At 51.9% G+C, this 16,131-nt stretch overlaps 1 protein-coding gene across 1 annotated transcript in view; it reads right to left on the bottom strand.

Annotated features, from left to right (window-relative positions):
* SLC12A8 (solute carrier family 12 member 8) overlaps positions 1-15,725 on the bottom strand; it is a 118,648-nt gene extending 102,923 nt beyond the window's left edge. Inside the window, exons 1-5 of the mRNA XM_048215063.2 lie at positions 15,527-15,725; positions 14,808-15,008; positions 12,894-13,171; positions 7,157-7,303; positions 3,388-3,579 (exon numbers count right to left, since the gene is read on the bottom strand). Coding sequence (XP_048071020.2) covers positions 3,388-3,579; positions 7,157-7,303; positions 12,894-13,171; positions 14,808-15,008; positions 15,527-15,725 — 1,017 coding nt within the window. The remainder of the gene's footprint in view (positions 1-3,387; positions 3,580-7,156; positions 7,304-12,893; positions 13,172-14,807; positions 15,009-15,526) is intronic.
* Positions 15,726-16,131: the final 406 nt, after the last annotated feature.

The raw sequence follows: 16,131 nt of genomic DNA, 5'->3' as shown, positions 1-16,131 counted from the left end.
TATTTGTGACAAAACAACTGCACCTTTACAGTCACGGGCATGTTGCTTTTCATCTCTGGGCACCTACCTGCTAGACCAGAGCTGCCCTGCACACCCTCCCCTTCTGACATGAAATCCTTGTTTAAGGTCCCAGCTGCTTGACTCCCATGTTAACTCCCGTAACAAAACTCCAGCCTCCACGGGGTCTATGCAAGTTTTCCAGTTCTCCACTGTGTTTGCACAGAGCCCAGAACAGAGTGTGTGAGCCAGCAATCAATGCTTGTAGACAGAGCAGTGCAGGCTAGAGCTGTTCCTTTGGTGTCCAGGGGACGCCACCCCAAAGAAGCGCTCAGGCCCACAAAAGTGAGTGCGGCAGGGAGTGAGGAGGGGCTCCAGTTCCCTGTTTCCCCCGCTGGCCAAGGGGTCAGGCCTCCCACGGCAGGCCCCCCACCCACATCTCAGAGAGATGAGGGGGAAGACATGGGAGGACGCAGGGCAATGAAGAGATTTCGCAATCTTTAAAAATAATTATCTTAAGGGTTTGTGTCTTTTAAATTTTTAAAAAAGGTTTTATTTTTAAGTGATCTCCACGCCCAACGTGGGGCTCAAACCCCCAACCCCGAGACCAAGAGCCCCATGCCCCACCGACTGCGCCAGGCAAGTGCCCCTCTATCTTCTAAATTGTCATGCTGAAAACAAGGGTCAGCACACTTTAACCTGCTGGACAAATCCTTCTTGCTCCCTGTTTTGAGAATAAAGTTTTGTTGGGACACAGTTGTGCCCAGTTTTTCATACTGTCTAAGGCTGCTGTTGAACGACAATAGCCAAATGGAACAGTTGTAACAGAGATGGACGACTCATAAAAACGGAAGTATTTGCTCTCCGGCCCTTTAGAGTAGAAGCGTGCTGACCCCTGCTCCAGGGCAAACACGCCATCTGCTCTGGCAGGCGTTAAAAATAAATGAGTGTAAAAATACTAAAAATAAATAAATAAAATCAATGTATTCATGCCCTGGAAGGATGAGGTTAGAGGTTAGTAAGAACCATGACAAGGGACCCTCAGAGACCCCCAACCACACCCTGGAAGAAGACAGATCTCGAATCAATGACCTAAATTTCCACCTTAAGAAACTAGAGAAAGAAAAAGCAAACTAAACCCAAAAGAAGCAGGAAGAAGGAATTAATAAAGACGGGAGCAGAAATAAATTGGAGACCAGAAAAACAATAGCAAAATCGACAGAACCAAAAATTGCTTCTTTGCAGGCAAGCTTTTAACTAGCGTGACTGAAAAAAAGGGAGCAAGTCTCAATGATTAAAATCAGGAATGAGAGCAAAGACACTGCTACCGATCTTAGAAAAGTAAAAGGATTATAAGGAACCTGTGAACAATCATGCGGCAATAAATATATAACTGAGATGAAATGCACAAATTCCCAGAAAGACGCAAACTACCAAAAGTGACTTAAGAAGACACAGAATCTGCCTGTGTAAGTAAAGAGATGGAATTCGTCTCAAAAACTCCTCCAGGGGCGCCTGGATGGCTCAGTCAGTTAAGCAGCCGACTCTTGATTTCAGCTCAGGTCATGGTCTCAGGGTCGTGGGACTGAGCCCAGCTTCATCAGGCTCCCCACTTGGCGGGGCATCCGCTTGAGAGTCTCTCCCTCTCCCTCTGTCCCTTCCCGGCTCTCGTGCTCTCTCTTTCTCCAATAAATAAATACATCTTCTTAAATAAAGAAAACTTCCTACAAAGAAAAAGCTGGGACCAGATGGTTTCCCCACTAAATTTTACCGAACATTTAAAGAAGGATTAACACCAATCCTTTAGAAACTCTTCCCAAAAAATAGAAGAGGAGGGAACACCTCTCCATTCATTCTATTAGGCCAGCTTTATCATGATATCCAAACTAGACAAAGATACCACAAGAACACTACACACCAATACCCCTCATGGATACACGTGCAAAACGCCTCAACCAAACCCTCACACGCGGACTACAACAGCATCCGAACAGGACTCTGCAGCAGCCGCAGCCCGATCGGAGCCCAGCCCAGGGCAGCTGCAGGCACAGGAGAAGCGTGCTGAGGACGGGGACCACAGGGGCCAGTGCTTCTGACCAAGGCCCAGACGGCAGCGGCCAGCACGCAGAAAATACTCTGCGAACATCCTTCCTTCTAAGCAGCCCATGCACGGGAGACTCAACGTCCCGTCTTCCTCTCCTCCCCCGACCCCCCATTACCGCTGGCCCCCTGTCGTGGTATCTGCCCCCACAGGCAGGCCGATCTCCCCAGAGAGTGAGTGCAACCTGCTTGCCTACGACACAGCACCGAAGTAAAAATCCGACAGACAAATCCCCAGCGTGATAAACTCAACAGAGCATTTCTCACTCCCCTCCCAAACTACTGTGCGTACAGCTCTCCTCCAGGAAAGGCAGTGGTTTTCTAGAGTGCAGTGATGATCTGTCTCCCTGCCATGCAGGTCACACACGCGCGCACACACACACACACACACACACACACACACACCCCTTCGTGCTGTTGGAGAATTAGATGTACTTAGGCTAAAATACCCTGTTCCTGCTGCTGAAAAAGAAAAGAAATAAGACCTGTGCTTTCTGTGAGGAGACTCCTGTCCTCTTACTTAGCCAAATTCTTCCCTTTAAACTGTTTTTTCAACCACCCACCACCCTTTGCACTATCATAAAAGCCTTTTTCAAGCCAAGAAGTGCTTACAAAGAGCCGCTTCTTAACGCCTGTGCTTTGTGTCCTCAGCATTAGGTCACCGTCCCTGTGTTTCAGCTCCATAAGCCTCAGGACCTCTCCCTGCTCACCGGGAGCCCGGGTGCCGCCACCCCGCCTCCCCATGAGGACCCCCTCCTCAGACAGGGCTCCCACACAGGGGCTCTCAACCTCCCCCCACAAGGCCAGCAAGCCATCAATGAGCCCAGAGCTCCAGCTCATGTGCCAAGTACCCGCTTCCAGGAAAGTCCAGGAAGGTAAAATGTCCCTTCTTCAGCACAAAAGTGCCCCAGGGAGGCGGCCACCCAGCTGCCACCTGGGCTCTGGCCATGGTCCTACACTCCCCTCCCTAGAACGGGCAGCAAGAATAGTCCCAGCCCAGGCCCTGCCTTCCGGGGCAAATCAGGACTCCACGACGCACCAGAGGTGGAGAGGAAGGGGCACCGGACTCGGGGTCAGGGCCCTGGACAGAGGGCTAGCTAGGCTGAGTCCCTCTCAGAGCCCCTGTCTGCCCATCTATAAAATAGGGGCAACTGCCCCCCTCGCCTCTCCCCAAGTCAAACGGGAACGTGGATGAGAAGATGGTGGCTCTCTAACAGCCAAGCAAGGAAACAGATCCCACATGCTGATGGCCTCCGGGCACAGCTCCCTGCCCCAGCCGCCCAGGCTCACCTGTCCGAACACATACAGCAGCCCGATCGTGCCTCCGGTCTGCCCACCGAGGACCGAGGAGATCATCGAGTAGACACCCCCGCTGCCAACACCACAATGGTCCCCGACACCGATGCCAGACAGCACAGTGATGAGGGCCACCAGGACGACAAAGGACACCAGAAACATGCCCATGAGCACTCCTGTGTTTCCCTGCAACAGAACAGCAAGGAGCAAGGTCAGGAGCACTGACCACCTCCCCCCACGCCCCCAGGGCTGCCACATGGGTGGGGAAAGAAGAGCTGGGTGGAGGCGGGGCACCGGGAAAGGACTGAGGCAGCCCACAAGAGTAAAGCCTGGAAGAAATTCCAGATGAAGGACAATGTCTTTGCTTCAAACTCTTCAGTGACTCCCCACCACCAATAGGACACTCATGAGGCCCCTCCTAATCCGCCCCTCCCCAACCCCCAGTCCTCATCCCCATGCCCTGGGGGAAGTCCCATGCTCTTCCCTACCACCCCACCACCCCAGCGCGCCGTTCCTGCTCACTCCACCTCCTTGGCAGCCCCACGTGAGGCTCAGTGGTTAGGGGCTTCCTCTTCCGGGAAGCTGTCCCTGGAACCTTCCTCCAGCTCTTACAGTAGTCTTATAAGTACCCAGGTACTTATCATACTGGGTCTGCTTCCAAGCCCATCTTTACCTCTGGGCTGGGAGCACCAGGGGAGTGGGATGATGTGTTATTCAGTTATGCGTTATTCAGACAGTTTCTTCTTTTGCTGATTTTATATTTTTAATGAAATTATAGAATTACTATTTTCTTCCTCTGTTCATGCTTTCAAATGGTTTGCATGTGATAAGATATCCTGCACCAGTCTTTGAGTTTTCATACCAAAACTGCCACTTTAACATCTTCCAAGCTATAAGCGTGTTGCCAAATTGTTCTTTAGAGTTCATAGTGTCTATTTGAAAATCATCTGGGTACGACCTCTCCTGACTCGAGTTTTATGCCACCTCCTAGAATTTCTTATTTTTGCCATTTCACATTTGCCTTTTTTTCCATGATCAAATACAATTTTTCAGGTAAAACGAATCTCAGAGCTGACAAACAGAGATCATTTCAGGGCAAAAGGCTGTATTTGTGTGGTAGGCAGCCTCAAAGGTGCCCCCCCCAGCCCCTGGTGTGTGTGCCCTCTCCTCCCCTTGAGCTGGGGTTGGACCTGGTGACTCACGTTTAACGAACAGAGCGCTGCAGAAGTGAAGGGATAGCGCTTCTGAGATGAGGATATAAAAAGACCACGGCTCTCAGCTTGGGTGCGCTCACTCTCTCTCTCTCTCTTAGAGTGCTTATCCCAGGGAAGTGAGCTGCACACAGAGGCAGGAAGAGGCCCGCAGGACAAGGCCTGCCGGCAACCCCGCCAGTGATCCTGGAAGCAGACCCTCCACTGGTGGGACGGCGGCCCTGACTGACAGCTGGACTGCATCCCCAGAAGAGACCCTGAGCCAGAGGCACCCAGCTAAGCTGCACCTGGATCCCTGGACCACAGCAGCTACAAGATAATACACATTTTTGCCTTATGCTGCTATGTATTGGAGTCATGTGTTATGCAGCAATAGAAAATGTAACACGACTTGTACTTTCACTTTGGGGATGGAACTGACACTTCTGGATAGCCATTTCTAAAAAAAAAAAAAAAAAATGCCCACTGGGAGGGTTAAGAAGAGGTCCTTAAAGACTTAAGAATCAAACTAGAGCTTGGGGACGCCTGGCTGCCTCATTCGGTAGAGCATGCAACTCTTGATCTTGGGGTCACGAGTTTGAGCCCCACCTTGGGCCTAGAGCCTACTTAAAAATAAATAGAGAGCTTACCTTTTTCTCTTTCTACCAGTCCAGAACTATCCCCTGCATGAAGCAGAGCCCACGGGCCCACCCGTCACTGGCCAGGCCTTCCTCTGCCACAGCAGTCCGATTGCTGGGCCTCCCTGGGACAGAGGCTCAAGAGGTGCTGGGCAGTGAGGTGGCCTTCAGGAAGGGACAAAAGCAGAGGTGGATCCCAGGTGCCTAAATCTGCCTGCAGAAGAAGGAGTCTGAGCTGGAGGCTTTGGGTTTTTGTAAGCGGGAGCCCCTGCAAGTTTGGGAGAGATGTAAGAGCCCTGAATTCTTAGCATCCACACTGGGGAGGTTACTCTAGGCTTTCCATGTGTTCATTAAAAAAAAAAAAAAATTCAGACCCACTCAGGCCATGACTAAGGCTGAACCCTGAGCTAAGGACCTATGTATGAGTGGAGCAAGAGCTCAGGAAGGTCTGGCCTCACCCAGGCCTCCTGAGGGGCTAAGAACCCCATACATCCCACTACAGTGCACTTTACTCCCCCAGAATTTGCCCAGATGGTGGTGAATTTTCTGTGTCAACTTGGATTGGCTATGCTGACCATTTGTTTAGTCAAACAGCAGTCTAGATGTTGCTGTAAATGTTGTTTTGTTTTTGTTTTTAGCTGTGGTTAACATTTACAGTCAGTAGGCTTTAGACAAAAGAGATTACTCTCCCTAATGCAGGTGGGTACTGTTGAAGGTTTGAATAGCAAAGACTGAGGTTTCCCAGAGATGAAAGAATTCTGTAGCCAGACTGCAACATAGAAATTCTGTCTGTGTTCCCAGCCTTCAGCCTCAAGCCTGCAACCTCAATTCTTACCTAAGTGTCACTTGGACTCACCAGACCCCACAATCATATATATAGGATGTCCTATATATCTCTTACAGATATATATCTCCTATTGGTGCTGGCTGTTTCTCTGAAGAGTACATTCCACACCTTGAATGGCCCCCTCTCTCTTTCACCTGTGCAATCCAGCTCCCCTCGCAGAGCCTGGCGGAACCGCGCCTCCTCCCGGAAACTTTCCTGGACACCCTGGCAACCATACATTCACCGTGCGCCCCACTCCTGAGGGATCGTGCACTGCCTTGAGACCTCACTTGGATTCCTGATGTAAAATCTACCCAGCAGGGCTGTTCGCTCACCAGGGGGAGGAACACGGCCTTCTATTCTGTAATCCCACTGGCACATAGTAGAGCCTGGAACACAGTAGGTGCTCGTCCACAATTCCTGACTGGTTACCCTTTTGTTTCAAGCAGCCCGTTTAGTTTACGGAAGTCCCAGGGGGAAGGCCCCGTGTGAGGGGCTCAGACCCCTGCTCAGGACACACATCTGCTTGGAAGGTCCCAAGATGCCTTCACAGATGACACGAAGAAGAGGCCTTTGTTCTCTGTACTGAAGGAGCAAACTGCCCCCCACCATCTCACGCACCTCTGAAGCCGCACTCTCGCGTTCAGCCTAACACACGGGGTCTGTGGGTTGTGGGGGAAGGCACCCGTGTGGGTGAAGGAGCTGGTACCACCAGGAGGGCACAAGTCAAGTTGAAGAACACCAGGAAAGCAGGAGAGGGTGACCAACTGGAGGCAAAGTTGCCACCAGTCTGCTCTCTCCGATCCACCTCCAGTCCCAACCATGATGTTCCCTGACTTCTGTGCTCCTGTTTCTCGTATTTCTGAGTTCGTATAACTTAAATCCACGGTGAAGCTCCCCTCCGAGCCTTTGTCTGAGGCCTAGGTTCTCAGGATTCTTGTTTAAATAGCAATGCTAACTACGCGGGGTGCTTGCTTCCTGTTTCCGTTCGAGCATCCGCACTTCGCACTTCGGGAATCTGTCGCCTGGGCTGCCGAAGGCCCCAGAGCGCGGAGCTTCCCGAGCCACGGGCGCACGAGAAACTGTAGGGCCACCAGCTCGTCACTCACCACCAGCCAGCCAGTCCTCAGGAAAAGGACAACCCCAAAAATGTTGATCATGCACGACGTGAACACACCATCCCAGGTCCCAAACAGCACTGGCTCCCGTAGGAACAGCTGACTCTTCCACCAGGGCTGGCGCTGGGCCAGCGCCCCCTGAAAACAGAGCACACAAAATTCAGCTAGCCGCCCTGCAGAGGGCCAGCGAGGGGAAGGGAAGGGAAGTGGAAGAGGAGGGGGCTAGCAGGACTCAGCCGTCCAATCTGCCCACTTTACTGGGCAGGGCAGGCACGTGTGTGCACGCACGGGGTCTCGGAGGCTGTTTCTGCAGAAGGGTCACTGCTCTCTCCTGACAGTGACTCCTGTAACCACAGGGGCAGAGACGAGTTGGCCAGCGGGGCAGTTCCCTCTCCTTCCCGCCGCTCAGTAGACTACACCTCCCAGCCTCTTTGCGGGTGGGCGTGGCCGGGTGACTGAGCTCTGGCCTCTGGAAGGTAGGGAGACGTGCTTCTAGTGAACGTGGAATCCCGGGCTCCAGCTCCGGCAGCGTTCACGAGCTCTGGGTAAGTCCACTTTCTTTCTTTCTTTTCTTTCTTTCTTTCTTTCTTTCTTTTCTTTCTTTTCTTTCTTTCCTTTCTTTCCTTTCTTTCCTTTCTTTCCTTTCTTTCTTTCTTTCTCTTTCTTTTCTTTCTTTTCTTTCTTTCTTTCTCTTTCTTTTCTTTCTTTTCTTTCTTTCTTTCTTTCTTTCTTTCTTTCTTTCTTTCTTTCTTTCTTTCTTTCTTTCTTTCTTTTTAAATTCACTTGCCTAACATATAGTACATCATTCGTTTTTGATATAATGTTCAGTGATTCATTAGTTACCTATAACACCCTCCGTCCCCATCCTCCCATCCTACTGGGGTAGCAGCTCCCAGCAGTCACTAATCGTCGGGGAGCCTGACTTTACACTTCTTGAGCCTCTGTCCCCAACACCAAAGGGTTGAATTCTGCTATTGAATTCCCCCCATTGAAAACACCTGGAGTGGTTGCTGCTTTCCTGCCTGGACCCTGCTGTCGCAGCGACCCCCAGGCTCCCTCCACCCCAAAGCCCGGGATTCGAAGGCATTATTTGGCAGCTGTTTAGAATCACAGGCTTATACGTGGTTAAACCACGTGCCTTCCTTATTTCTCCAATTCAAAAATAACAAATGCGCTTTAACAAAACACTGGAACGGAAACTCTTTGCTGAAAAAAACTAAACCTTGTGGAAATACTAAGATAGCTTAGAGACAACTAATAGCAGCGGGCGCCGAGGAGCGCCCTTACGCAGGGGCAGCAGCGCACATGCGCACACCCGTAACCCTCCAGGACCTCCCGCCCCAGCAGTGATGAAGGACTCTCCCCTCGCAGGGCCGGGGTGGGGGGGGGCCCACTGATGAAGCGGTTTGTCCAGGGAGTCTAACCAGAGCTTGTGGGTGATCTATAAACACGGTGAGAAGGGAGGAAAATCAAGAGGATGGAAAAGAACGTCTACAGTCAGAGTCACAGCGGCCTGGCTCCTGAATGGCTGAGAGCAGTGGGTGCGCCCGTGATCTAGGACCAAAGGCTGAGGCCCACTGGCTTGGGTCAGAACAAAAGGAGAGGAGCCCCGTCCCCTCCTCTCTCCTTGTATCATGCACTCACAGATCAAGAAAGGGCCAAGGGGTGCCTGGTGGCTCAGTCATTAAGCGCCTCCCTTCAGCTCAGCTCATGACTCAGGGTCCTGGAATCGAGCCCCCTGCTCAGACGGGAGCCTGCTTCTCCCTCTCCTCCCTGCTCAGGCTTTCACTATCTCTCTCTCTCTCAAATAAAAAAATAAGTAAAATCTTTTTAAAAAGGGGGGGCTCAAAAAATCATCAGGGCCATTAATTAAGACTTAAGACCCCTTGGCATCCCTGCCAGATACCAATGCCAGCTGGAGCTCCTTTTATCTGTGTGTATTCCTGTCCATCAGTCTTTCACAAGCCACAAATAAGGGGTCTCCTGAAAGTCAATAGATGTGAGAACAGTGATTGTGGCTCAGAGCAAAGACCCGGCCGACCTATGCTTGTCCTTGAACAAATGGTACCACGGGACATGCTTGGTGAAACCTCATCTCCAGATCAGAACCCAGCTCAACTTCCTGTCTCTACTTGTGTTCAGTTTCCTATCACGGCCTGCTTCAGGTCTATTCTTTATTAGAAACAGCAATGACAACAGCAGCTCTCAGCAACAAAGAGTAATAATTTAGAGAATGCTTTCGCCTTCCAAGTCCATCTTCTCCTTTGATCTCACAACACCCCCGGGAGGCAGGCAGGGAAAGGGCCCCTATGTGGAGCGGAAGGAGGACGCCCTGAGGAGAGACAGGCCCGCCGGGAGTCCACGCCTGGGTTTGAATCCCCCACGCTGGACTATAAAATCTGTACTTGGCCCTGCACCTCCAGAGATTTGCCCTTTTCTTTCCTAAAAGTCAATTCATTAGGTTCCCATTTCTAACACCCTGAACTTTGCTTCATGACGCAGGCATCTGCCTTGCCCATGGATCTCCCACCGTGGAGTTAGGAACTGTATCCCTCTTCCATCCCAGCTTCTCCCGTTCACCTTGAAGGCCGCTTCGTGTCCGTGTCTCTGTTTACCTAACGGCATATGAGAAGCTTTCACTCCCGGGATCCCACTGGACTAAATCAGCCTTAAAGCGGATTCCCAAATGAGGCAGAAACTTTAGGAGACTCACACCCTGAGAATGAAAGTGTAAATGGTTTAAAATGAATTTGGTGACCGGCCATGACGGCGTATCTCAGGATGCTTAGGAGAATGTGCCTACCTTTTTTGTTGTTTTTTACCAAGCGACAAAAGAATGTGACTTAGTCTTCCCAGAGCCCGTTTGCTCGTCAGAGACCCATAGGAAGAGCCTGCGTTTGACCCCAGGATATTCTTAGAGAGAGGCCAGCAAAAGCCTAGGGAGAGAGAGAGAAGGAAGAAGAAAGAAAAGCACAGAAAAAGGGAAAGCGGATGAGACAGGGAACCCTGGAAGAAACTGTTAAGTAGGTAATATAGAGACCCCAAGGGCTATTTCCCAGGCCCCCTGCATGGACATGCTGTCCCCAGGCATCCACATGGAAGCAGCACTGGTGCCCATCCTTCACGCCTCTCCCTTCACCACATGGTGCAGTGCCCCCCAGCCAGCCTCTGCTACTGCCCCACAGCGGACTTCTCTGGAGACTGCCGGCTAGACAACTCAAACCAGTGAGCTCGCAGAGTGACTGCTTGGCCCACAGCGGGTACAGTTCTGAAACCAATCCTGATGTGTGGCTTTCCCCCCATACCAAGCTATTCTCCAGCACCAGCTGGCGTCCTCTAATCCTCAGTTCTGGTATTATCTATCTGGAAATAGTGTCAGATCCCACAGGTTAAGGACTCGGTCCCCCAGGACTGCTCACCCCCCCCCCCACTTCAGATGCCAATCGCCAAGCCAGGTTGTCACCTGTGCTTCTGAGCAACTGGCTGTAAATCAGAGGTTCCCATGACACCCTCCTTGGCTTTCATTAATTGGCTAGAACGTGTCTCAGAATTCAGAGGAACACTTGACTTCCTAGATTACCACTATGTTTCAAAAGGATATAACCCAAGAACAGCCAGTGGGAGAGATGCCCACGAGGGCATCCATGCCCTCTTCCATGCTCTCTCCAGGCCCACCACCCTCTCCAAATCTCCACGTGCCCACCAGCCTGGAAGCTCTTCAAACCTCATTCTTTTGGGATTTTATGGAGGCTTCATTATATAGGCATGATTGATGAAATCATTAGCCATTGGCAATTGACTCCCTCTCTAGTCCCCACGTCTCCCCTGAAAGTTCCAACCCTCTAATCATGGTTGGTTCCCTGGCAACCAGACCCCAACCTTAGGTGCTTTCCAAAAGTCACCTTATTGACATAAACCCAGTTGTGGTTGAAAGGAGATTGTTATGAATATCCAGACACCCTTATCACTCTTATCTCTAAGGAAATCCCAAGGGTTTTAGGAGCCCTATGCCAGGGAATGGGGATAAGAGCCAAATATGTATTTCTTATTATAAATCACAGTAACACAACTGGCTACTCCACAACCCTGCTCTCTCTCTGCCCTGCCAGCTTTTTCCAATTCCCCTTTGCTCCTGCTCAGACAGGCTGAGGGCAGAGCCATGGGTCTGCAGCCCGAACAGACACCAAACAGGAGAATAGAGTATCGGCTTCTCCCCCACACTCTGGAAGCTCACACCCAGCTCCCTCCTTTATGGGAAGGTAAGGAATCCCTCCCCATCTTAGATATGCCCTTCCATGACTCACAGACTCTCCCTTTGCCCCTCTACCTAGTCATTTCTATCGCTGAGGGAACGAGGAGGTAGAAGAGCTGGGGTTATGGCAGGTGACCACTAGACCAGCTCTGAGCTCTTTTTTTTTTAATCCAAAAAAGTAGTCTTATAACTCAGCCTCTGAGCTATTACATAGGAGCAAGTGGGGTGCCTTGCTGGGCAACACTGACAGCGGGGCCTCTGTGGTTGCCCCGGACTAAGTGCCACGCTCACGCTGGACACCAGGCTGTCCGCCAGACTGGAGAAATGGATGATTTGGAGAAATCTGTCATTTTCTCTGGAACCATTTGCAGGGAGGTCCTGCTGCCATGTCAAGGACCAAGTCTTGTCTTTCACCTCCAATTTGCCTGAGATGCTGTGGGGATCCACATGGGTGGCCCCAACAGCTCTGTGCCAGGAAAAAAAAAAGCTAAGAGTTCCCAGATGTCACTTAACAGTTAGATAGCTAAAGGAAAGGTTCCATTGTTTGTAGAAGCCAGCTGGGCCCCTGTGGAAGGCTGTAAGGTGTTGCCAAAGTCCAGATGAACATCTGTGGGGTGTCAGGTGCCAGAGTTCTCAGCCTCAGAGTGAGGCAGACGGAAACTCATGCATCTCAGAAACGCTCTGGACACAGAACTTGTTCTAGGCCCAGCTTAGGATGGGGCAGTTTGCTAACTAACTTCCAATAAGTTAGTTCTTAGATTTCTCAGCAGTTCCGTTTGGAATCACTTTGTTTAGAACGGAAGCATCAAAATTTCCAAGTGAAAGTGTTTCATTTATGAGGGTCTTCTGAGACTTCCAGCTTCCTTCCAGACTCTGAGGACGCAAGGTATGCCCAGCCTCAGCCCTTTCTTTATGGGTCTTGCCCACCCCGCCTTCATTTTGTTTTCGGTAGAGGTAGGAGTGAAGTTGACCACAGTCTGGGTAAGGCTAGAAAGCTTCAGGCTGTTCCTGGTGGTTCCACTCAGTTGACAAAACGAGACGACCCCATAGGATACCACGTGGTCAGTCTTGGTTTGAAAGACCCTGCAGGTGGAGGGTAAGAGGACTGTGACTTGTAAGTGGGAGGACAGTGGGTGCCGGGAGGGTGAAATGAACAAGCAGGTGGGCCTCCATGGTCCCCATCCCTGAACTGCAGTTTCAACCATTTCAAATGCTGGGGATTTACTGAGTTTCTGAAGCCCTGCCGTGGGACACAGGTGCCACTGAAGGGAAATGCATACTTTTCAGGAGACCAGAAACTTGTTCCTGACCCAGTCCCCTTTGATGGTGAAAAGGAAAAAGGATGGTGCTGTCTCTAGACTGTCTAGATTCACAGTAGAAAACCATAAGCAGGTTTAGAAAAAAAGGAATTCTGTTCTTGAAATTGGAGTTCAGTTAAAGAACAGATTTCTTCTCTGTGGGGCCGGGTTTTTTCACTTGCAAGACTGGCACTAACAGGTCCACGATCTGGGGGAAATAATTTCCGTACAGCGGGCTGAGCTGGGAGGCAGCCTGAAGACGAATCCTGTGCTTCCAGCGATCTGGGCAGAGTTGCAATCCCCCCACACTGCAGATGCCTGAGGATGGGCCAGGTAATCCGTCTTCCTGGAGGAGACTTAGGAAGGGCTCATCTTTCCCAGGAGCCTGGGGCTCTGGCACCGCGTGCCCAGTGGAGTAGGTGTGAGAGTAGCCAGGCTCTGGGAAGCTGGGCCCGGCTAGGGAGGAGAAGTGCCACAGCTCACCAGACGGAACGGAGGGGCTGCCTGTCCGGGTCACTGGCTACTGATCCATGGCCTTGGGACCAGGCCCGTTCAAGCTGCGGTTGGTGGTACCACATGCAGAAGATACTCTGTGGCTCTGTCCAGTGACGAGAGAAATGCCACTGATTTGGAGGCATGTCACTATCATTCCTCTGAATCCCATCTTCACTCTGGCCCAAGGGGTTCAATCCTGGGGGCTCTTGACATGGCTCAGAGCCATGGAGAAGTGACCACCCACTACACTGCCCATGTCTCCTTGGAAATAGATGAACACCTGGGAATTCCACTCAGTCTTTACAGGTCTCTGCAGCTGAACAGCTATCTTCCTTATTTCTTCCACAGTAAGTGACACAGGTGACAGCCCAATTCCTGCCCATCAGCTGAGACAGCAAGCTGCTCCAGCTGGGCTGGGCCGAGGTGCATCATGATGGCCAGGGCTGCCTGGCCCACCGGTGGGCCGCTCTAGTTCTGGCCTACCTCGTTAAGCCCCCAGGGGAGAAGTCTGGTCCCAGCTATTGAAAACTTTCTTAGAATCTCCTTGTCCTCAGATTTGGGTCCCAGTCATCAATTCCAGAATAACTAAAGTCTCACCCAACGTTCTCTGACACAGACGTAACAGGCCACGTGGAAGGGAAGTGCCCGTGCCTGACGTGGAGGCGACTAGGAAGTGGGGGTGGAGACTAAGAAAGAAGACAAAGAGTAAGAAACCAAACCCCTCAGAATGGGGCTCAGTGCCTATCTTTCCTGAGCCCCCCCCCCCCCCCAGCCTGGCAGGGACAAGCCTGGCAGGGTCCCGGGGCACATCCACCTTCGTGCTGCTGGTGGCAATTGTTTTCCTTCCTCGGCTCCCAGGACCGGAAAGAAGCCAGGCCTTGGCCCCGAGCCCAGGGGCCTGCACCCCACACTGGCAACACCACGGCTGCCTGCTGGGTGCCTTAGATCAAAGAGAGGCGTCTTTCTCCTCTGACTCGAGAATCTCCACACTTGAGCCGGGCATTTAGAAAGGCAGGGAAATTGCCCCTGAAATGTGTGGAGAGGCGGGAACACTCGGCTTCCTGCACGCGGCACACTGAGCGGAGGGAGAGAGGAAAGGCCTGCCCAGGAAGGAGCCTTTCGCAGCCGCCTCCAGCAGGCCACCTGCCGGGCCTTCAGGAACACATGTGACACGTGAGATGACGCCTTCTCTCGCTTCTGGCAGCGGGAGGAAAAGACACCAGGTGAGAAGCTCTGCTTCTGCCCACTCAGGTCAGGACAGGGTCAGAGCAAGACAAGGCCTGTCCCTTCCCCCCAAAGTACATCCGCACAGCCCGCTTCTGCCTGGAATACACACACAGGAGCCAGCAGTTTGCCTTCGGAAAGCTAATTATTTCTTTTTTTAAAAAAAGATTTTATTTATTTATTCGACAGAGATAGAGACAGCCAGCGAGAGAGGGAACACAAGCAGGGGGAGTGGGAGAGGAAGAAGCAGGCTCCCAGCAGAGGAACCTGATGTGGGGCTCGATCCCAGAACGCTGGGATCACGCCCTAAGCTGAAGGCAGACGCCTAACGACTGTGCCACCCAGGCGTCCCAGCTAATTATTTCTTAATTACGCATCAGAGCGGGTGCAAGCCGCCGCTGACCGGTGGGCGGAGTGGGTGCCGCCTCCCTCTGGCTCCGGACGGCCGGCGGGCAGGAGCCGGGCAGGGGCTCGTGGGCCAGGGCCCGCCTGCGGTGCCCGCGAAAGATGCGGACAGCCACTAACCTGCCACGTGGGTTTCTGTGCAGTTTAGATGAGCTGATAATTGTGGACGCTTTTTATAAGCAGGAAGCACACCAGATGATTTTCAATGTGGGTGAAGGTCCCCTCAGGGAAGTCGGGAGGAAGAGTAAGAAAAGAGAGCTTCTGGACCATGCATTTTCTATCTTCCCCACCTATCTTGTCGTCATGTTTCAGGGAAATCCTTGCTCTGTAGCTCAGCCCTGAAAGCTGCCCTCCCAAGCCCTGGCCTGGGCCAGCCTTGGGAGAGCCAGCCCCCTCCAGCAGGGACAGCCAGGGTGGGTTCTGTCACCCAGACCGACGCAAGGCATGGAAATGGCCCTGCCGCAGAGGAGGGAAGGACCCGTCTGGAGGGGTCAAAGTCTGATTTCTCTGGATTCGAACCTGGGCCGCACCTTTGATCAATATTGATTCAAGCATTGCTAGAAATGTGAGACTTTCGTGGCAATGTGGGTCTCCTCTCCACAGAGCTAGTTCAAAAGCCAAGGTCTTACAGTAGTTTCTGCATGCTTGCTCTGTGGTTTTTCCATGCCTCTGCACCCTACTCCTTGCCAAGGCTGAGAATTCTCAGCACCACCTGCTCACAGCCCTGCAGAGACCCCGGAGCGGCAAGACCCTCAGACTCCGTGCAAACATCGATTGCCGGTGGTCCTGCCTCCCAGGACCACACAGCAGATCCTTCCCCAGCATGGCCACTCTGCCTGCGGGGCTCCGAGCCCGGAGACACAGCGCTCTGCGCACCTGATACCATCCCGCAAATGGCGGGAGCCCACGGCAGCGATGCCGCGGCCACCTAAACAAGACCATCCCCTGCCCTTCCCAGCCTCCTTGGCAAAAGGGCAGAGCCTTTCTTGCAGGACTCAGGCTGCCACTGGAAAGTCTACTTGAGTTTAACATCACGAGGGGCAACACGGACCCTAACGCCCTCCCTCAGTAACAGGCAAACCAGCTAAAAACCACCTGCAGAATCTCACCCTTCTGCGTGCACCTGTGGATCAGCCAATATCGTATCTGTTTAAGAACTGCGATGTGCTGAGCAGTTCTGACTTTCGGAATCACATTAGTGTTTTGCATACTCAACGTCAAATCAAATCAACAAGGATGAGAGAAAAATTAGACTGCAAAGAGAAACAAGTCAGCCTAACTGTATTTCAAAT

The sequence above is a fragment of the Ursus arctos genome, unplaced genomic scaffold (genome assembly GCF_023065955.2).
Source record: "Ursus arctos isolate Adak ecotype North America unplaced genomic scaffold, UrsArc2.0 scaffold_4, whole genome shotgun sequence".
Classification (NCBI taxonomy): Eukaryota; Metazoa; Chordata; class Mammalia; order Carnivora; family Ursidae; genus Ursus; species Ursus arctos.
The sequence above is the reverse complement of the archived record's forward strand: the minus strand, read 5'-3'. Positions and strand labels throughout refer to the sequence as shown.